This window comes from Nymphalis io, chromosome 18, assembly GCF_905147045.1.
Source record: "Nymphalis io chromosome 18, ilAglIoxx1.1, whole genome shotgun sequence".
NCBI lineage: Eukaryota > Metazoa > Arthropoda > Insecta > Lepidoptera > Nymphalidae > Nymphalis > Nymphalis io.
In genome coordinates this window covers 3,431,635-3,455,945 of record NC_065905.1, presented here as the reverse complement: position 1 = coordinate 3,455,945, position 24,311 = coordinate 3,431,635, and the positions used below count along the sequence as shown (strand labels likewise).

The window sequence follows — 24,311 nt, the reverse complement described above, 5'->3', positions numbered from 1 at the left end:
ATAATAAAATAATTATATATACATCCATTAGTGATGTATTTTATAAATATTTTACTACATATTATGGAATAGATTGGCAGCAGTGGTCTTCATTACAACGTCCTGTTAAAAAATAGTGTAACGTGTTTTATTCCTTTTTATTATATTATGTAACTTTACAACAGAATAGGTAACATTATAAGCGCATAAAGCCATATTTTTTTCTTACAATATAATAATAGAAGGTATATTGATTATTAATTAACATGGGTTTCGTTATTTTTTTGCAAAAACCAAACGCTTAAGCGGTAGAGTTTGTTAACGCGATAGGTGAGGATTTAGGGAAGTATTACTATAGGGAACCGAATAGGGGTTAAATTGACCTCTTATTTTTACACTACCCCGCTGTAGTGCGAAACTAAAATGGTCCATACACCTATTTACATACAATTGGTGGTAATATCAAGGCGTGTTATTGTAGAGAAAAGGAGAAATAACGATTTTTTTAATAAATGGAATAGATTTTCCACTATTGCTTAGATCTATTACGAAATATCACCGATACTTAAAATTCAAAATTGATGTTAGAGTGAATTATAAAAAAAGGTTTCTTTGGCGATTTATATTATAACTTTACCAATAATATTTAATATTTGTTATTACTATTTATGTGTTGATTGGACTGTATTTTATATTTAAAGTATGTAATTATTTAATACATGCTACATTGAAGGCTAAAATGATTATCCGACAAAATAATATATATATATATATATACAATTTAGCAAAATACAGTATTCAATTAAACAATGCTCGAAAGTTCTATTAATAATTGATAAATATTATAATAACTTTCTAGAAATAAAACCAAAGTAATATGACAGTAATTATAACACTTAAGCAATAGCTAATGATTGGTAAAATTATATAGCTGTGTGTATCCGAACATATCAGTTATCCTGAGTAGGGAAGCCCAAAATACCGATAAATACAAAAACCTTGTAACTAAACGGAAAAATTAGAATCAATCGATTTTATTCTATATCAGTTCTGAATCATTAAGCAATAAATAATATATATTTTAAAAAACAAATGAAGTCTATTTATAAATAATATAGTGTTATTTTGACCTAAGAACGGATATTAATCTTTTACGAATATATAAAAGATAAGGACTCTTGATTGTCTGTCTTGAATTGTGAAAGATATCTCCTACATTCTTATTTATTTGTAGCTTTTAGGTTTCTAAATAGTTGTGTTTTTTATAATATTATACATTTATTATTTTTAAAAAAAAACATTTACTAGTATCGATTTTGATACTCGCTGTTTTACTCAATTTTTAATCGAGCGACTCGATTATTTGGGAGAAGTGTCAATTGACAATTGACATTCTTGAAATCAGTAATAATGGCGCACTTGCGAAAGGTGGAGACCTTTCTGTAAAGTTAGTTTATTTGGTGAGGTGGAGTGAAAACAAGGTGATTTTTGATGCCGTACCGCAGGCGCTTCTCCGCGAAAATGCCAGACTTCGACGACGAGGTGACCGTTGTTGATGTGTATGATTTGGCGTCGGATATTGGAAAGGAATGTGAAATAATTATCGAGAAATACGGCCCTGAAGCCGTAACAGCTCTGCTGCCGAAGGTGATAAATGCACTTGAACTATTAGAAAATTTGGCTGTACGCAATGAGAAGGAAAATCAAGCTTTGCACGAATTAACAGCAAAAATATCACAATTAGAAAATGATAAGATCGAGAAGGCTGAGTACAGGCAACGATTCGAAAAGGTAAGTGGTAGAGGTCTTTGTTATTTGGTGATTAAATGAGTGCGTGCAAAAACACGAAACGTTTGCTATAATTTCGACACTACGAACGCATTGACTTACAACAGTGGTTTTGTTTGATGGGTATTGCACGACATTGACATCACATTACAATATCACTTACGCCAATACGCTAATTACTTGTCTTTTTTTTAATGTTTTTACTCTGTTTACGGCTAAAACTACAATATTAAAAGCCAAAATTTAATACTATACTACTATGATTGTACTATAATATATGTAATAACAAAAATATTGTTATTTAATGGAATAAAGGGTTACTCAGGTAATATACCTACAGCATTTTTGTTAATGCAGTTTAATATATATCTTGAACATTCCATTGTAAATAAAAACAACTGATTTAAATCTTAAAATTAAACAGACCACAAGCTTTCTGCTAAGGTTAGTTCTTAAATTCAAAGTAATTAAATTCAACTAAATTTTAGGTATGTATTATATTCCTATTACATCAAATATCATAGACTTGACATGTAAATAATTATGTATCGGACAAACTTCAAAATGTTCTCAATTGAATAATTGGATCTATTGTACTTATTTAGCATGCAATACTCTTCATTGTTGATAGAAAGAGCTGGTTCAAACGGTTTTTTTTTACAACAATTGTAATTTAAAAACAATAATTTATTTAAATAGTTCAATCAATCAAATCAATGTCAATGAGGTCATAAATTTGAAACATTTAAATTACAAAACATTTTTTTAAAATTTAATGAAGTACTTATGAAATTCATTAACAATTTATATAGATCTAGATATTGACCCATACATTATAAATAACACTGCAGGTCAAAGGTCTCTGCTCCTTCAAAGGAGAATATTCAGAAGTGTATTCTGTGGTAGTTCAATGGAGAGTGTGGTTCTTAATTATGTGTTATGTAAAATATAAAAAATTCTTCATGTTTTTAAGTGACTTGAGGTAAACACAAATAATGTACATGAAAAGTCAGTGTTTGCGCAGATTTGAATGTCTTCGTTTAAGATCCATTTGGTCCTTCTATTGCATTAATTGTTAAGCAAAATGTATCTGAAATTATTTCTGCCCTTAATGATGTACAAGAAAAAGTAGAAAATTGATGACAAACTTATTATATTGTTTATTAGACGTTTAAAATATTGCCAAAATATGAAATAAAAAAGATTGTATTTACATCAACATCAAAAGTGTGCATGAAATCCACCCATCCATCAATGGGTTGAGTTGAACTGTATTAAACTCAGTTGTAAAGTTTGATACACACATATTAACAGATAATTTTTAAAGTTCGTAACATGGTTAAATTTGTCATTTTGCTATCTCAATATAATATATATTTTATTATAGTTTGTTACATAGCTTTCTATAAAATGTAGTCCTATTTTTATTTTGCTAATTCACTTTTATATTATTCAAAGTTAAATGCTAACATTGCTTTTAATTTTAGAACATAATTATATCCATCATATCTTCTTCAATAACAGCCTGTAAATGTCCCAGTGCTGGGCTAAGGCCTCCTCTTCCTTTTTGAGGAGAAGGTTTGGAGCTTATTCCACCGTGCTGCTCCAATGTGGGTTGGTGGAATACACATATAGCAGAATTTCGATGAAATTAGACACATGCTGGTTTCCTCACGATGTTTTCCTTCACCATTAGCACGAGATTAATTATAAACACAAATTAATCACATGAAAGTTCAGGGGTGCTTGCCAGGGTTTGAACCCACAATCATCGGTTAAGATTCATGCATTCTTACCACTAGGTCATCTTGGCATATCTCCTTACTACAGGAAAATACATTTGCTTACATATTCCTTTGCATAACAGTATTTTTAATAATAAGGAAATTCTAAATTTAAACTTCATATATCAGAAATATGAGAGCTTGCCCTACTTTCAAGCTCCAAAGTAGAATTCTTTCATCATCTACATAGCTAATTTGAGATGTAGAGCTGGAGATAGGGTGATTGCGATATACAAATATGTCTCCACACATAATTATTTTTACAGACAATGAGTAATAGTATTCATCCATTGGGCGAAATTAAACCATAATCATAATTGAAAATTTGAGGAAATCATAAATTTGCATATTTCGAACTTAAAAAAAGTTCGAAATATGCAAATTTATGATTTCCGGGATGGAAGCTCATCAGTACCTAACAAGCAGAAATGGAAATTTTTTGACAAACAGTGGTGAAAAAGGTACTGAACAGTTTTGCCTTTGTGATTACAGTAACAGCCTGTTAATGTCCCTCTGCTGGGCTAAGGCCTCCTCTCCCTTTTTGAGGAGAAGGTTTTAGAGCTTATTCCACCACGCTGCTCTAATGGGTTGGTAGAATACACATGTGACATAATTTCAATGAAATTAGACACATGCAGGTTTCCTCACGATGTTTTCCTTCACCGTCAAGCACGAGATGAATTTTAATCACAAATTAAGCACATGAAAATTCAGTGGTGCTTACCCGGGTTTGAACCCACGATCATCGGTTAAGATTCACGCGTTCTAACCACTAGGCCATCTCGGCTTTGTGATTTATATAGAAAAAAAAAATGTAAATTTATAAATTTTCCTGGTGGTAGAGCTTTGTGCAAGCTCGTCTGGGTAGGTACCACTCACTCATCAGATATTCTACCGCAAAACAGCAGTACTTGGTATTGTTGTGTTCTGGTTTGAAGGGTGAGTGAGAAAGTGTAATTACAGACACAAGGGACATAACGTCTTAGTTCCCAAGGTTGTTGGTGCATTGGTGATGTAAGCAATGGTTAACATTTCTTACAATGCCAATGTCTATGGGCATTGGTGACCACTTATCAGATGGGCCATAAGCACATCGACCTTTCTATTTTATAAAAAAAATTAACATAATCATAAACATTAGACTGGGCTCTAAATTGGTTGTATATTATGATATGTTTCAGTTTAAGTACAATACGATAATTTGATATGCTTTGTACCTTGACCAACATACTCGTAATGTTCAATAGATGCAGGATTTGTGTTGTTATTAAATGTTAACTGTTTTCAATACATTTTCTCACTGACATAGGAATAATTTCATTTTGTGATTTGCGTTAAATCAATATTCGTAATTATAAAATAAAAATAACATTTATATTGTAACTAAATCTATTTAATCCTTAAATCAAATAAAAAAACTAGCTACTGCATTGATCTCACTCACTAGCTCCACTATGCCATACAATAGACCCCTCAAGTTTTAACAGCAAATACTTTAGTACTATAATTGAGTTGCAATTTTGTACAATCTTCCGGTGCTGGTGTACAGTATGATAAATTTTGTTTAATTTAGTACAAAGATTATAAAATGCTTGTTTTTAAAGTTTCGTTTTATAATTAGATAGTCTGTCAAGTAAAGTACTACTGATTGATATTGTTTGTTATCATAAACATTTGATTTAGAATTAAATCTTATTATGTAATATGTAATATCCTTATCAGTGTTTCTTGTATCACAGTTACTGTTTGTTGAACTGTATTGGTGCATAAAAATTTATAGCTTTACTATTACTATTTACCATCTCTTTATCTAGAACTAGGAAATATTGTTCTGACAGAACTAATATTTATTTAAAACCATAACTAAAAAAAGTAGTACTTGCAATTTATAAAACGACATGTGCATTAAATATTTGAAACAAAACTATAGCACAAATATATATTAAGTATGGCAATAGCAGAAGGAAAATTAACGAAAATAAGGTACATACACAAGTTCATAGTACATACAAAACAATTACATAGTACACGGATATGGTAAAGAGAATGTTTATAAGATTCCATATTCAATACCGATTATCAATTTAAAAAATTTCATCTGACAATATATTCCTCCTAGGTCCTTACATATGAAATTGGCGTTTTGTACGGGAGGAATATAAAGTCAATTTTTTTTTGTAAAATATATTTAATTAATCAAAGTATGTACCGTTGTTATCTATGCACTTTTGCCATCTCATAGGTAGTTCATTGATCACTTTACTAAAAAAACTATGGGGGCGAGGATCAATAAACTCTTTGAAGGCGGTTTGGACTGCCTCATCGGAGTTGAATTTTTTTCCTTGTTGGAACAAGGTACGGGGAGTACGGTGAATGTCGCAGACATTCCAATTGTAGCTCATCTAACTTAGTGGTTATATGTTGTGCAGTGTGTGCTCTTGCGTTGTCGTGAAGCAGCAGTGGCCTAGAGCGATTGACCAATCTCAATTGTTTAGCAGCTAGTTCTTCCTTTATGGTTTGCAGTTGCTGACAATAGTTATCTGCCGTAATCGTTTGGCCAGATTTTAGAAAGCTGTAGTGAACGACACCGGCGCTAGTCCACCAAACACTCACAAGTTACTTTTTCTGCATCAATTTTCGTTTAGGGCAGGATTTGGCTGGGTCTCCAGGGTTCAGTCATTGCGACGAGCGCTTCCGATTGTCGTACAGTATCTACTTTTCACCACAAGTAATGATTCGATTTAAAATCCCTTCATTATTGTGTCGGTTGAGCAAAATAACACAGCAGTCGACGCGTGTTTGCAAGTTCGATTCACTCAATGCATGAGGTACCCATCGTTCCAGTTTTTTTACTTTCCCGATTTGCTTCAACTGGATTAATACAGCTTTATCACTTACCCCGAAGCCTGCAGCTATCTCTGAAGTGCTTTGTGATGGATCCGCTTCCACAATAGCCTTTAATTCTTCATTTTCCACTTTGGCTTCGGCCGTCCACGGAGTTGGTTCTGAAGCTAAATGAATTTAGAAATTTGAGTTTAGAATTCTTAACCAAAGAGGAGATATTTCAGATCAAAGTGGTAAGTACGACAAAGCGCTAATTTCATATGTAAGGACCTAATAATAATATGTTGCTATTGAGATGATATTGCTGGTAATACCATATAGAAACTCTTTACTGTTCAATGAGTTTGGACCCGTTGTACTTGTTTCAGTGTCACGCTGAATTTCATGAAAAGCAAAATATGATATAATATACAAAATTTATTTTATTACAAGTAAATTGACACAAAATACACTTGAACATCAATTAATATGGTTTGATAATATGAAGAATATTAGTTTGATTTTATGTGTATAGTTTTATCGGTAAATAGGATTGTAGATGGCCCTGTGGTAAGAACGCGTGAATCTTAACCGATGATCGTGGGTTCAAACCCGGGCAAGCACCACTGAATTTTCATGTGCTTAATTTGTGATTATAATTCATCTCGTGCTTTACGGTGAAGGAAAACATCGTGAGGAAACCTGCATGTGTCTAATTTCACTGAAATTCTGCCACATGTGAATTCTACCAACCCGCATTGGAGCAGCGTGGTGGAATAAGCTCCAAACCTTCTCCTCAAAAAAGAGGAGAGGAGGCCTTTAGCCCAGCAGTGGGACATTCACAGGCTGTACGGTAGGATTGTAGAAACTAATACGGAGATATTATGTATTAGGTGATTCCTCTATAAATAATTAAATAACATTTTTGTTTTAACGCTGAAAAAACGCATTACGCGTTTCCCAAAGGGGAACAGTGGGGGGTATGTGGGACTCGCCGGTGTCCAAGGCGCCGAGTGCGCCCCGAACATCGGAATATTTACTAAAAAACCAGCGGTACCCTTTCCGTCTTAACGAGGAGCGCCACGGGATTGCTTTCGCATGCTACGGTATACTGACGTTCTGATATAATTAAATACCTATTTTACTATACAAAATTAAATTTTATTTATTTTTTATCACATTTTTTTGTACCTCACAAAAATTCTTACTGTTTTTAATTATTATTAAATAGTTTCAAAGCGTTGTTGAAATGCAAGCTGCATTCTTATGGATGCATAGAAAGAGAACTGTGTTTTATGCGTTGGTATTTTTTAAAAACTCTCAATAGAACATTTATATGCTTATAAAATATTTCATTTAATAAAGTGTGTTTGATTAATTTCCATTGTTCTTTATTAAAATGAAGGATTTTTATACGAACTTTCATCCAATTTATCATTACTATAGAAATTAAAATTTCAAACATCATTCCTTAGTGCTAACGTAACTGCAGTGTGGAAGCCGTATGCAAATTTTCATGCTAACGCCAGTAGTTTGGGCTGTGCATTGATATGTCTGACATTCAGCAATTATTTTATATAAATAGTTATACGTACGGTGGCGTAATTGTAGACGAATCTATCATATTAATTATAATAAGCTTGTTAGCAGTTTTTGAAATGGACAAATATATTATGTATTTTCATTTCATTATGTAAAACCAAAAATCTATGTATATATATATATATATATATATATATATATATATAAGTAACGGTGACATCGTGATTTAATATTGAGATAAATCTAGTTATTGCTATAACAATATAATTATGTTACATAGTAACGTTATAATAAAAAGTTATTGGGTTTTTCTGTCAGAAAATTCTCAGTAGCAGCCCGGAGTCTAGAAGTTGGAAGTATATACACTCCCGTGCCTCGGAAAGCACGTAAAGCCATTGGTCCTGCGCCTGAACTTTTTCCGGTCGTATCGGATTGCCGTCCCATCGGATTAAGAGAGTCAGGGAATAGAAATACAGGTGCACTCTGCACCTGTGTTTGCACACACACTTCTGCATTATAATATCTCCTGCGCAGTTGGCTAATCTCTTTTGAGATTGGTCGCCGTGGCCAAAATCGGTCTGGAGGACATTGTAACTAATATAGAGAAAAGCGATATTTGTTTTCACCTATTAAGGCACAAGGCATTCCTAACTATACATATGTATATAGCCTTTTTAATTAATACGTTTTCATGATCATATATGTACAAGTAATGTAACGAAATTTGCCAACATTAATTTCACCCATTTTCGGACTTCAGATACATTTGAAATTATGCTCACGTATTGAGTACCGATGACAAGAGAATATATATATATATTAAAAATATATAAACTTTGTTAGTAACACGCTTTTATGACCCGTATGTAATGAATGTAACGGAATCTTGCAATTTTAGTGTCATCCACTTCCGGACTTCCATATAATTTAATGTTTGCGCACGCATTGAGTATCGATGATAAGAAAATTAAGTTTTTTTTTTTTAATTTTTAAATATAATTTTTTCAAAATATATATTATATTTATATTGAGGCAATAAAAATAAAATAGGTTACGAAATAAGTCGATTTTACTAAAGTAACATGTAATATAACATGAGTTGAAAAAAAATGTTTAAAAATGTTTTTATTACGTGGAAGGTACTACTGGTAGGGCTTTGTATACTGGTGGTGGTAGTATATAATATTTTATTTTTAATACTCACCAAATGACATACTTAATTCTCTTATTAAAAACATTATCATTTGGTGGTAGGGCTTTGTGCAAGCTCGTCTGGATAGGTACCACCCACTCATCAGATATTCTACCGTAAAACAGCAGTACTTGGTATTGTTCCGGTTTGAAGGGTGAGTGAGCCAGTGTAATTACAGGCACAAGGGACATAACATCTTAGTTCCCAAAGTTGGTGGCGCATTGGCGATGTAAGCAATGGTTAAAATATCTTACAATGCCAATGTCTATGGGCGACTTACTATCAGGTGGCCTATATGCTCGTCCGCTTACTTATATTATAAAAAATGTTCAAATATACAATAACTAATAAATTAACTTTAAAGTCGATTTATATTTAACTGTCGACATTTAGTTATGTGAATTCATTATTTCATTGTTTTATTTAAATCAATATATTACTCGATATCCGGACTCGATAATAGATTTTTACAGGTTATACAAAAAAAAAAAAAAATTATATTCTTTGAGTATTTTTACAAGCTTTTATTTAAATTCATGTATGCGTATATGTGAAAAACTTTTTTTGAACAAATTTTAAAACTGATCTCTAAAATAGTCCCAACCAACCTTTTTTCTGAAATTTTGCACGCCGGCTGTGTGCAAAATTTCGGTGACAATAAAGACTCGCAGAAATTCGGTCGCTTAAGTTTAGTTGCGAATGAGAAATTGTTTACTTGTAACTCAATTTTGCATACACGTTGTCAGGTAAATAAGGACTTTAAGTGTTCCTAACTCTTGCCGAGTAGAAACTAGTATTTAAAAGATTATTTTTTTAATATTTCGTTATACATTTTATTTTATATTTACCGTAACCGTAACAGCCTGTGAATGTCCCACTGCTGGGCTAAAGGCCTCCTCTCCTCTTTTTGAGGAGAAGGTTTGGAGCTTATTCCACCACGCTGCCCCAATGCGGGTTGGTAGAATTCACATGTGGCAGAATTTCAGTGAAATTAGACACATGCAGGTTTCCTCACGATGTTTTCCTTCACCGTAAAGCACGAGATGAATTATAATCACAAATTAAGCACATGAAAATTCAGTGGTGCTTGCCCGGTTTTATATTTAAATTATGATATCCTCAGCTACTTAAAATTAAAATAATAATGATTATTACTGCATAAAACAATAAACCTTAAAAAATATATATTAGTTATGTAAAAGAATACATGTCATTGACCTTTGCCGAATATATACCTATCATGAAGTCGTTATCGTTGTTAGAAGATAATTCCTTTTGGTTGAAAATTTAAATAAATATATTGCAATTTTTATTTTCTTAGGAAATAGAAGCGATTGAAGAACAATGGCGTACGGAGTCAGCCGAGCTGGTTACGGCTGTCGCACGCTTGCAGGATGAAAACAAGCGCTTGAGGCGTACTATAAACTCACCCGCGGACGGTGAGTCATTTAAAACAGCGCTTTATGATTGATTATTATATTTCTATATTTTTTTTTACACGGACAATTTATGAATAATCAGAATCACATACATAGGTACATTTAAATGTATATATAACTTTATCAACTATTTATTAAGATTGCGTTAGTCATTACCCACATATAACCTTTTTCCATTTGTACATTAGAACCCTACTACACTGGGCGGTATGCAGGCTGTCTAACTTAGATTAATAGTTGTCTAATAACACTTAGGCTGTGGCACCATCGTTTCAGAGTTACTGTATGTACTCGGCGACACTCATGGAGACAGTTTAAATATCGTGCACTAAATATCGCCTAGTGTAACATGGCCTAATAGCATGTCTATTGTCGATAGTCGGCCATCTACTTGGTTATAGGGTTTTCTAGGATAAGTGGTCACTACTACCAATATATATTGGCAATATAAAAAAATATTTAACCGTTCCTTACATAGCCAACGCGCCACCAACGTTGGAAACAAGATAAATTAAACGTTCAACAAATATAAAATAAAAATCAATTTTAATTTTTTCTACTGTAGCGATTTGTTTAGTCTCATAGATCGATATGTAAATATTGTTTTTTTTTTATTAGGCACTAGCGCTCCACCGTCACCGGCTCGGGAACACGACCAAGAGGTGCTTTCACGATTGAGCAGTACCGCTGAGAAGCAGAGAGCCACTCTCCGTCATCAGGAACTACAGCTGCAGGAGAAACAGCAACTGATTGATAGCGTGAGTTACATATTATTATAATTAACTTTCCGCCCGAGGTTTCACCTTCATTTTAGGGGAGGGGGGGGGGCGAGGATATTATTTTTTTATTTATTTATTGATCCTTTATTGCACACAATATTATAGGTATATTGGTATTGTAAGGAAATTGCAACGGCGACTAATGACGAGTCGTAGTTTTGGCTCCTGATATTACCTAACTCTGATTACAACATTCAAGATCATGTTTATTTTTAAAGTTACGTAATTAGATATGGGCAATTAAATAAATATACGCACGAGCTGTAGGTCAGTTAACAATTGATCCAAGAGCAGTCGACCAGCTCATGTAAGTCATATATGAACTACATTGGTAATTCAGCTATTGATATCGGCCACAGCTGACAGGGTCATGCTTTAGGGAGACTAGACATCAGCAAGTCAATAGTATCGATGAGTATAGTCCGATACTATTTTTTTTTTTTATAGAATAGGAAGGTGGACGAGCATATGGGCCACCTGATGGTAAGTGGTCACCAAACGCCCTTAGACATTGGCATTGTAAGAAATGTCAACCATCGCTTATAGCCAATGCGCCACCAACCTTGGGAACTAAGATTTTATGTCCCTTGTGCCTGTAATTACACTGGCTCACTCACCCTTCAAACCGGAACACAACAATATCAAGTATTACTGTTTTGCGGTAGAATATCTGATGAGTGGGTGGTACCTACCCAGACGAGCTTGCACAAAGCCCTACCACCAGTATATATACAACCATAGGCAACTCAAATGTTTGGAGGTATAAAAATCATGAACATGTAAGAGTGTGGACATACGGGCGTTGCAACGTTTGATTTCAATGCATTCAATGCCACACAAAAATGCGGTTTCACGACGTAATGACGCCGGTACTACAGCGCGCAGGGGTGTGTCATGTAAGTCTTCAACATTATAAACAATACCGGATGCCAATATTACTAACAAATTGTCAAATTATCGCAATCGAATCGAAGCGTGATCGTTGCCGTTTATCCGATTTCTTATTCTTTAATTTAATTATCGACTATTGGTATATACTTTGACAATTATGTTCGGTTTTGATATAACGGTATATGTTAACATCATATCGGTTCGGTTCCGATCCGAATAAATATAGAGTAGTCAAAATTGGATCGGAATTGAATCGCGAATGTATCGTAATTGTTATAGTTTAGTAGAATTCTCTGCGCTGCGCTGCGTTCCCACTCCGGCGCTATGACCCTCCCCGTTTCGTCTCCTTGGTCTTATGGGTGCGCTGCGTCGTCAATCAGCGTCGTAGCCTACCGTGTGGCATACCATGCATATTGAAATACGACGAAGCGCCAACGCTCAGTTGTCGCAACGCAGTATAACGCACCCGTGTAACCTCATTCAAAGTCATATTTTGCTCATTGATTACTACACGATTACAATCCGTTTGCCAAATATTTTTGTATGTATTCCTTCTAAATAGCTACATACATAAACACTCCATGTAATACAAACCTACACCATAATGTAGGTGTTTTTCGGTGCAAATTTCGTATGGTGTAGTAATAAGAGTGTGGTCGTGGTATGGGGGTGTAATAAGGCAAATAGAGTGAAAAAAGTCTCCTTTCATTACCAATCTAAATTGGAAAGCGTGAATTGCAATTTTTATTTATATCTAAGAACCTAATCTATGAATCTAAAATTGAAACTGTGCTTCGTGTTGATATTAAAGTGATAACTTCCTGTCTTAAAGGTGCTAAGTTCAATGAACTTTTAAATTTTAAACTGGTCACTTCTTTGCTTTTATAATTGTATACGTCGTTTATTTTCGTTTCTTTTACGTAATTAAAAAAAAAAACAAAGGTAGATAAAGACTTACAAGTATTCGCCTCGTTTATATTTAATAAAAACTAAATTCTCTATTGTAATATAGTCTTATGTTTTCCTCTCTCAGTTCATTTATCAGCGGAGGTCTTACTTTTACTTTTTAGAAAGAGTATAATTTATGTGCAAATTTATTTCTAGTTGCGTAATGTAACCGTTATAAATTTGTACCAACTGCTCGCTGACCCGCACTTCATTTAATATATATACACCTTAAATGTTACCGAAGGATCTCGCAACTATATATATACTATACAAGTATATAACAATGTCAGTGTAATAGTTGAAGTATTCGAGAAAAATACATTGCACACTCATTCTCCGACGGCTCATTCTTCGTCTACGGTGACCAAAGCCGAGGTTCGGCCTCACAAGAGGTGCCCTTAGGATGCGCGTATTCTAAGCCCGTGAGTGGGCTCCCAACACATCTATCCTAGGTGACGTTGTCGAGACCATTTGGTTCAACAGCAAACAGTCATTTCGAAAAAAAAGAACCCAAATGGTTTTCAATTACTAAAGATTACAATTAACAAAATCTACGTCAAATTAAATACTTGTATCAACGGTTGTAAAATAATTTATTACGAGTATATTCGGGTACGAGTATATCAGCGATCATACATTTTTTGCATGCGGTTAAAATCCAAATTATTTATATAAGATCAACATACATCGGTAAAGTGTATTCATTAAAAGCAATTTGCAATTACATTTAAACATGTAGCTACTACCATACCATCGTATCGCCAGAATTAATGACATTGCGTTTTTGACCTCAGAGCCCTTTCGCCTATTTTTAGGTTAACGATAAGGTCTCTAAACGGCAAACGTCACATAAATCAAATATAATGTTACGAACTGGCATTTCTAATAAAACTAAAGTCACGATGATCTCATTGTGAATTACATCACCGATACCTATTTATTACCTGACAAAATTACGCGTGACCTAAAACTTTACGGCCCCTTTATGTCGTTAATCTAGAGCTCATAAGATCAAATAACCTTTTTACTTGTAAGGGTTCTCTGTAAACATTTCTAATATAAAATGTTAATATACTGTCAGTAAATTTCTCTTGATTTGTAGCCATTTATTTTTGATTGTTTATTTTTTAATATCTATATATATAATCATTACATATTATAAAACATAGACCCCGCCGCTCCTCTTTGTCTGTCTGTTTGAACGCGACAAATTCAACAACTAAAATCCATTCGGGATTTTCACACGGTTTTCACCAATGGAACGAGTGATTCATGAGCAAGGTTTAGGTGTTTAATTGATTAAGGTTTTGTTCACATTGGTTGAATATGATGATGATTGTTGAAGATGTCGGAAAAATCATGCTTTATTGACTTGTGACGAGTACAACGAAAAATAATATAATATATATATGTCGCGGATTCAAATGGATTGCCATTTTAATGGCCGCCATTGTCATCCAATATATTGATTTTATTAAATCAGTCAGTGCGCACGTCTGGCGCTGGCGCTGTCCTGAGAGTAAGGGACCAAAAGGGGTCGCTCGACAAAATGATCACACGCACTACTGACATACTCCTTTATACTTTATATTTCCATCAGTCAGCTACATAATAAAATAGGCACCCGTCTTATAATTTTCACACTTGACGTCTGACAACCGACCAACCTACATGACATACATCACGTTGTGTGGTGTTGCTATTCTAATAGGTGACGTCGTATAACCGCTTAAATTTATTATCTCTGACATATATATATATATATATATTTATATATATTACGATATAAAAATATATGTAGATCCTTATACTACATGTGCGAAGGCGAGACCAGTAAATCTATTGTAAAACATACCATGCATCTGTGACAATCGTGATTATTCCAAAACAACAATGTTTAATTCAAACTAAATAACAATTAATTAAACAATAATTGTATACGTCTTTTCTTATTACTTAGAAAATAAAAAGAACTTTGATTTATCGTAATTTGTTCTAATTTTAAATAAGTTAGCTTAATGAATTTGAACATTGTTTTTATTAGCTTTCCCGTATCCCATTGTGTTCGGGCGTAGTTTTCTATAATAGCACATGAAAAAAATAATAATTTTTTATTTACATTATTTTTATTATAATTAGGATTTGTCAGACTTAGTGGTGTTAGTGTGTCTGATGTCAGGATTTCTTGGAAATGCTTTCAGCGGTTGGAATCCATTTACGAATTTGAATAAAATGTACACTGCGTATGCTTGATTGCCACAAGAACGTTCTTATGGCAATCAAGCATACGCAACGAACAACGAACGTCTGAACGTCAACGTCTTTTGCTTAAACTATGACATAGAACAAGGGGCAACGGAAGTGATATATTGCAAATTATGTTTATATGTTTTTGGTATACTTTACAATGGAAAATGATTACCTAGGTTACTATTTAGGTAGTGGCTTTGACTGCCTATAGATCTAGTTGATATAAGCCCGCAGAGTTCAAGGTCCTGGGTCAAATCCCAGTTCGGATCAATTAAAAAGTTAGTTGGTTTTTCTGTCGAAAACTCTCAGCAGCGTCCCGGAGTCTGGAAGTTTACTGGTGGTAGGGCTTTGTGCAAGCTCGTCTGGGTAGGTACCACCCACTCATCAGATATTCTACCGTAAAACAGCAATACTTGATATTGTTGTGTTCCGGTTTGAAGGGTGAGTGAGCCAGTGTAATTACAGGCACAAGGGACATAAAATCTTAGTTCCCAAGGTTGGTGGCGCATTGGATATGTAAGCGATGGTTGACATTTCTTACAATGCCAATGTCTAAGAGCGTTGGTGACCACTTACCATCAGGTGGCCCATATGCTCGTCCGCCTTCCTATTCTATAAAAAAAAAAAAAAAAGTTGGAACTGTAAACACTCGGAAGGCACGTCAAGCCGTTGTTCTTGCGCCTGAGCTCTTTCCGGTCGTGTCGGATATGCCGTCTCATAGAATTATGAGCGGGAGGCAAAAGAGAGTGCACCTGTGTTTGACGCACAAACTTGTGCACTATAATATGTGCCGCACAATTGACGAACGAACGTTCTAGTTCTTGTGGCAATATTGAGCAATATTTCAGCTATGGTTTGAGTGGAACTGGTTTTAAACTCGGTTGCAATATATTGACCTCATCATACTAGCAGGTGAAGTCAAATGAAAGCTTATTTGTTTTCTGTTCTCTAATTGTTATAGATTTAGCTGTATATGAATGTTTCATTGAAAATACAATTATAAGACTTATAAGATAATAATTATAAGACGGTCCGGTTGGCGTGGTTGGTTGATACTTGTCTTTCACGCCGAAGGTTGCGGGTTCGTTTCCCACCCAGGGTTCCCGCATCACTAACCCGCATAGGAGCAGCGTGGCTTATAAGCTCCAAACCTCCTCAAGAAAGGGGAGGCCTTAGTCAAGCAGGGGCTTAGTCATTCACAGGCTGACAACTTAATTTAAACGATCCTACTTACATAAAAAAAAGAAAACAAAATCGGTTCAGTGATTTAGCCGTGAAATCTTAACAGACAAACTGAGTTACTTTCCCATTCATAATGTTAATATATTATTAGGAAATCAGAAGCGGAATTAGTTTTTTAAAAAATGATTTATTAACAATAACCTAAACTTTTAATTTAACACAATTAAAATTAACGATTCTAATATGAGTTTAACACAAAAAAATACGTCCGTTCAGCTCGAAATCTCGATTGATAGTGCCCACTATCGCTTCGTCTTTTATATAACCGATGGCAGTAGTTTTATAAAATATTTAGCCATCTAATAATATAGACAAATTGGACATGTATGTGTCTACTAGCCGTACGGCGGGGGGATAAATCCACGAGCAATAACATTCCCAGTGAGGTTTGGTTTCAGGCAGACGCCCCGCCGTAAAAGTCTGCCAAATTATTTTCGTGACCTAATAATATTTGAGATTAGGGTGAGCGAACTATATAAGCTAAAAAAATAACAATCCTCACTTACATATTCGAGCTATTAACGGTAATATTGTTTCTTATTTTTATAAAACAAATACATATTAAATATTATATATATATTTTTTAAGTATTGATGTATGACGGTAGAATATGTTATCAGTGGGTGGTAACTACCCAGACGGGCTTGCTACTATAAAGCCCTACTATCAAGTAGATTAAAATATTTTTAACGTTTCTGTTTTCTGTCTGTCTAAGCCTTATAGACTTACATGTCATACTTTATTAAAAAAATATTTTTGATTCACTAACATACAAACATAAACTCACATTTATGACATAAATAAAATGTAATATATATGTATATATATAATGTTTTAAAACCGTCAACAATTATTATTGAGTATCAAAAGTATAGAGATACGCATCCGAAGTAACTCGAATTATTTTCTAGTTCGAAAGACATAGTTCTTAATAAACTGTCACAAATGAAATGCCAGACAAATAACGATATTAATATAATATAACGATATTTAAAAAATCAATCTGTCAGTAGTTTATAGAGCTTATTACGAACTATTATAAGTATTATTTTTTTTAATTTTACGACTTGTCGAATTTGACGACGAATGAATGTAAATTCATTCAGTACAGTAACAGCCTGTTATTATCCCACTGCTGGGCTAAGGCCTCCTCTCCCTTTTGAGGAGAAGGTTTGGAGCTTATTCCACCACGCTGCTCCAATGCGGGTTGGAAGAATACACATGTGGCATAATTTCAATGAAATTAGACACATGCAGGTTTCCTCACGATGTTTTCCTTCACCGTCAAGCACGAGATGAATTATAATCACAAATTAAGCACATGAAAACCGGGTTTGAACCCACGATCGTCAGTTAAGATTCACGCGTTCTACCCACTAGGCCATCTCGGCTTTTTTCATTCATTCTTTTTTTTTAATTATACGTCGTTGAATGTAAAGTTTATATAAAATGTATCTATAATTAAACGTTATTGATGTTGACGGAGTTGCAAATGGAGTTTTTAAGCGCTAATAGTTATGATCGATATAATTATTTCAAGATTTAATAATATCCTTAATAACATTATACGTATTCATTATTTTACTATGAAATCCTTTTTAAGTGTATCGCGATAACTACATTGCCTAATGTGAGTTTTTTTTTTTACTTTGGTAGCGTTGACGTTAACGGCGATTCGTATGGATTGTAAAATGGCGGCGTCTAATGTCAATGATTGAAATTCTATACAAATTACAGTTAAAGCCAACGCTATGAAGTAAAAAAAACACACTAGGCACACTGTACTCGTTGTCACGTTGAAATCGCTTGGTCGAAAAGGCTCCAGCATATCGAATATTACTCGATCATTGGCCTTTATTTATTATTACAAATAAAAAAAAATACATTAAAATAGTAGCTAATAACATTTTTATTACACTACAAAACAGTCCAATGAGATTTGATCCTGAGATCGATCCTTTGATTTTTAAGTCTCAAATTGAATCATATAACCCTTGACATTTTAAGACTCGAACTCGTTATGTATTACGTAGTTCAATTTTAGATAAATATTTTGATAGCTTTATAAAAAATGTGTCAATGACGGGAGTTATATAAACAAAATTCTTAGCAGTTTTTTTTAATGACTACTTGAACTGTTTAAGTGTTGTACTCGGAAAAACGGTAGTCTTTGATTATATGAAACAGAAAATATAAATATTTTATTTTTATTTTAATTCACTCGCCATTTGCAATGAATTGTTATAAAGTAAATGTAATTATAATTCACTTTCGAAATCGTTTAGTTTTCGTATAATTGAATATAGGTGTTAATGTCGCAGTCAGGTCGAAGCGGTTATCCGTATTATGAGACGCGACGGGAAGACCAGTCGTCGTCGAGAGTATCGCTTGTTTTTAATGGTTAGTCTGGCATTCGGCCAATATCGACGTATTCCTTTAGGGTGGGATATGCACAAAAGCATTTTCGAACGATAAATAAGGCATATCCTTCTGAATATCAACTTGCATGAACATGGCTCGACTATCGAAGCGAGCCATTTAACACTTACGTCAATGTCAACTGTCGTATTTCCTTAACCGTCTCCGACATATCTATATATAAAATTGTTATTAGTAGAATTTAGGTAGAATATCATATGATTGATTTATTATTGTCTAATTGATAAGAACATAAATTTCTTTAGATGGTTGTGTATGTAGATTAATAGATCTTAAGGTACGATTTGGTTTATGAACGTTGCTTAGCGGCTGTTTAGTTGAATACTGATTTCGCTCGATCCGTCATTATTTATTTGACATTCGAAAGAAGACAACATTTTTTTATATAATCATACAATAAAAAGAGTTTTTATGTAAGACCGTAATGTATACCACGTTGTTGTTAAATTTTGCGTTTCTGTGCTATGGTGGAATTTGTTAGCCATTTTAAACTACCAGGTGATTCCAAAGTTACAGTTTTGCAAAACTTGCAATAAATATAAGACTTTTATTTTGATTATCGTAATAACTTAATGGCTTAATCAAAATAATGGCCTTATTCATAACAGTACAGGACCTCCACTGCCTCACTAATAATTTCTAATGCCTCACTAATAAAGAATTTCATAAAATTCTTATGCAGGAAAAAACAAATATGAGTCGTTAGACATTTGGCGGCAAAATATGAAAATAAAATTAATCATTTTTATTATTGTTCGCCTTTCACTTGAAATCGTAGACTCAATGTCACGATTAATGTTAGAGATAGATGTAATATAATAGAAGAGACATGCAATCAATTTACGTCAGACTATTTTACAAAATATATTTAAAAAAAAAAAAAAACAATTTTATATTTACCAATAAATAAATTATATATATATATAATAATGAAATGAAAGGAAATTAATGTATACATTGATAGTAGTAGTAGTACAAGTGGAAGAAGTAGAGTATGAGATACAATTGAAACGGTGGCAAAGAGTAATTATTGAGTTTCTTGACGGTTCGTCTCGGTATCTCGTATCGGAATCTACATTCCGAAAAGTTGGTAACTTTACATTAAAATAAGCCTTGTAAAATAACGATCAAATATACTTCGAAGAGCTTACTTGAATAATGTATTTTATTATTTTGGTTTAAATCTATTGTATCATATCATAGGATTAAGAAGTTTAGTTGCGCAGGCGCAAGTGCGCTTACACAAGCATAAAAATGTAATAATCGGTACATATTTTTTTAGTACTTACTATATTAGGATGGGAGCGAAACATTAATCACTCGAAGAGAGATGAGTACAAAAAAATTAATTGAATTTCTATTCAACTCGTGAAAATTAATACGAAGATTTAGATGATTTAAAGACATTTTTGAATTTCGAAAAGGCATCATCATCACCATCAATCATTGTATGATATATGTACCTATTATTTATGAAATAATAATATGAATATTATGTGAGCAATGAGTCAAAGATTTGTCATATTTCTTTATTAATATTCCTTTACGATTTTAGCTCTTGTAGGATATATAAAACAGAGAACGTTCCTTTTTACGTTGTGTAATTATATTACGTCATAAGGCTTATGTAATCAATAACATGAAATTAAAAAGTTATGAAAGTTATTTGTTCTAAACAGCATCGATTACGATAACCGGTAAAAGTAGGTAGAATGTTAGTTTAGAATAATCAATCAATTCACGGATAGAATTGCGTCCTATCAGGTCGTTGACCTTTTTTAATCATAATTCTTTTAAATAAGATAAATAAAAATAATGTACATACTTATATATAATATGTCATGTTATTTCGTCGTTTTTAAAAGTTTAGTAAGTATGTCTAATGTTATTTGGTTATCTGGTTTGTAATATTTAATCGTATTGAAAAAGTTTTAAGTTACTACTAGATGGTTTTGTACAAGCCCGTCTGGGTAGGTAACACCCATTTATCGGATATTCTACCGCTAAACATAAATACGTTCCGGTTTGATGGGTGAGTGTGCCAGTAACTAGAGACACAAGACACATAACACCTCAGTTCCCGAGGGTGGTGGTGCATTGACGATTTAATGAACGATTAATATTTCTTACATCGCCAATGTCTATGGGTGGTGGTGACTAAAGGTGGCCTGTTTGTCCGTCCGCCTGCCTGTAGTAACTGATTCTATTTTGATAGCAGGGTCCCAGAAAACCTTTAAAATACATTCAACTGTAAAATTAAAAACGATTGTTAGGGATCGTTTCTTTGCTAAAGGTTATTTCCAAGCCAATTACTTTTTAGATAACTGTACACCGTCATGGGTATAAAACGATAGCCTCCAGGCTGTTTCAAATAAAATATAATATTATTATTATATAAAACCCGTAAAATTGTTATATTTGTGATATCCTGCTGAATTTTTGTCGCCGCTTCTTCCCAGTTCTTTATTTCCGAACCGGTGATAGATTTGTCTTACAGTCAATAAGCAAGAGTAACGCTTCTATATTGAATAAAGATCTTTGTATTGGTCTTTGAATTAATTACAAACGTTTACTTATACAAATAAACTCCAAAAAACAAAGTTTTATTTAATCCGTTTACAAAAACTACTTAAAATTCAAAGGAAGTAGTTTAAAATCTAGTTGAAAAGCTGTAATTAAATAAAATCTTCTAATATATTGTATACAGGCTTCTAATGTCCCACTACTGGACAAAAGCCTTTCCTTTTAAGTAGAAAGTTTGAAACTTATTATTTATGTATTGTAGTCGATAATTATAATAAATTCTTATTGATTACCGATGCTTGATATAGTAATATTTTTACATTAACAAGCGTCTAGATGGTATCCTTAAGCTCAAAAATATATTGATGACACAATAGATCAGCTATGTTGATATTAATTAAAAATATTCTTTATTCAAGAAGACTCTTAGGCTCGATAAGCACTCGTTATTATATTATAGGGTCTATTTTGTTCGGAATGAAATGCATTGTCAACTACGTACAATTAATTTTCTGTATTGAAATCAACGAATACGAACTCAAGGATTTTTCATCATCTCTAAAGTATTTTATTATGTTATAGCATTATAACACAATAAAACGTTTATTCAAACCTTATTTTTTTATTGTTTTTTTTTTAAACATAATTTAAATTTATTAGTAGCCAAAGTTATAATATCTGTGTTTAAATTAAATATACGAAACGAACGAACGAAAAAAAAAATCGGTAAGAATATTGTTGTGAATATTATTTAATATTATTATGTTTAAATATAATTAAAGTGTTAAATATATATTAAAGTGTACTAACAGTGGCTATAAATGCAACATATTTTTTTACGTATTTATTTTACATAATATATTATATTTGTTGTTATTAAATGGGTTACATATATAAACGCGTCGTAAGTGATAGTTGCTTTTTTATCTTTCATCTTTTGTTTTCAAATCTTTATTCGTTGATATAATGTTTATCTTTGTTATTGTTAAAGAAATATGTAAATAATAATTCAAATCCTTTTATACTTGACGTATGAATTGTTTTCAAGGGTATTTTCCATGAAACAGAAAGAAAAGCGAGATTGAGATGTATATTATTGTTAACAATATACAAATTGGAATATATAATATTATTTTCGATTGGATTACTATAAGAAATACATATATATCCAAAAACAGTTATAGTCATTACAAAAAACATAACATAACCTCTAAAATGTTAAATGTCATATTAGCATCTGTACTCATAAGATACATCAGCGTTCATCATACATTACCCTTACATATATACGCGTATAAACGCGTATAAACGCGCTAACACACGTCTACATCGTGAACACATGACCGATAACAGCTGAAAAATTTGACGCATATTAAAAAACATTACAATATTTAATTAAGTACGCGAAAATCTATCGATTTTATCAATAAGTTTCGCAAGACTAAATTTCTTCCCTGATTAATCTGGAACAATTTTAGTTTTATTTTTTATGATAAGCAGACGAACCGTTGTTTATTGGCCTTTTCATGTGTTCAGTGTTTTTCTAAAATTTATATTCTAAGCGACTAGCAAACACCCATTTAGACTTGAGACATGCCACATCCGCCTATAAACAATGGTACTGTAAGATGTAATAACTATTACTTAATGCGCCGGCGCATAGAGATTTGAAATGTTATGTCGTTTGTGTCTTGCACTGGTTCATTCATTTGAAGAACGGTTTGGATGTTGAATCACTTCCGAATTCACTGACCGGTTTGCATAGACGAATATTATTAATAATATAGTTATTCAGTGTAGAAAATTGTATTGCGTAGATGCTACGATGGTTTACTAGGTGAAATAAGCTGTAAGCCTTCTCTTCAAAATGTTGTGTCCACAGTTATACATACTAACACAACCTTTGAACCGAAACAAATCAATCGATTTTATTGATTTGTACTTTAAAAATTAATATTTACTCGAGATAGATATTACAAATATAAATTAAAAGAAAAAGAAAATCAAATCAAAGACAATATAAACAATATTAATGATTCATTCATCATTATATATGTAACAAATATTTTGTTATTTAATTTAAAATTATTTATTAAAACTGATAATAAAACAAACATTAAAAAATCTTTTTATGGTGGTATTTTAAACTTGACTTGTTACATAAACCATATTTGTTTAAATTTCATTCGGCATTGCATCCAATGTTATTCATTCAATTGTAAAAACCGCTCTGAAATGTTTTAAAGTTTCGCTGCATCGCATGAAAATTCAGTATTAAAATTAAACATTTATGAACGCTCGCCGAGCCGCCGTGTGCATGCATAATGACTTCTATCTATGACGAGACTGTTTGTCAGGTCACTAAAAACGAGATACACGTACAATATTCACAAATGATTCTATTGAAGCTCACAGCTCGCGACACATCTTCAGTTAAATGATCTCTCAAAATACATACGTCGAGCCATACCGGGCTTTTGAATAACGTGAAACGTTTCAAAATGGATATCTATTTTAAGTATGTCAAAATTATAAGCTTTCACTATTTTATGTCGGTTGTGTATGCAGCTAATTACCGTATAAACGAAATCAAAATTGTATTCAGTATAATCATTCCGCTTAGTAATATTCTATGAGGGATATAAAGTTTGTGGAAACATTATACGATGGTATTAGGGTCCACGAAGCTTCT

At 32.8% G+C, this 24,311-nt stretch overlaps 1 protein-coding gene across 4 annotated transcripts in view; it reads left to right on the top strand.

The window, feature by feature from the left end:
• Positions 1-1,397: 1,397 nt before the first annotated feature.
• The window catches only part of LOC126775556 (RILP-like protein homolog), a 44,581-nt gene continuing 21,667 nt past the window's right edge, over positions 1,398-24,311 (top strand). For all 4 annotated transcript variants that reach the window (XM_050497585.1, XM_050497583.1, XM_050497582.1 and 1 more), the window contains exons 1-3: positions 1,398-1,770; positions 10,430-10,547; positions 11,166-11,305. In XM_050497585.1, coding sequence (XP_050353542.1) covers positions 1,471-1,770; positions 10,430-10,547; positions 11,166-11,305 — 558 coding nt within the window. In that variant the 5' untranslated portion in view covers positions 1,398-1,470. The remainder of the gene's footprint in view (positions 1,771-10,429; positions 10,548-11,165; positions 11,306-24,311) is intronic.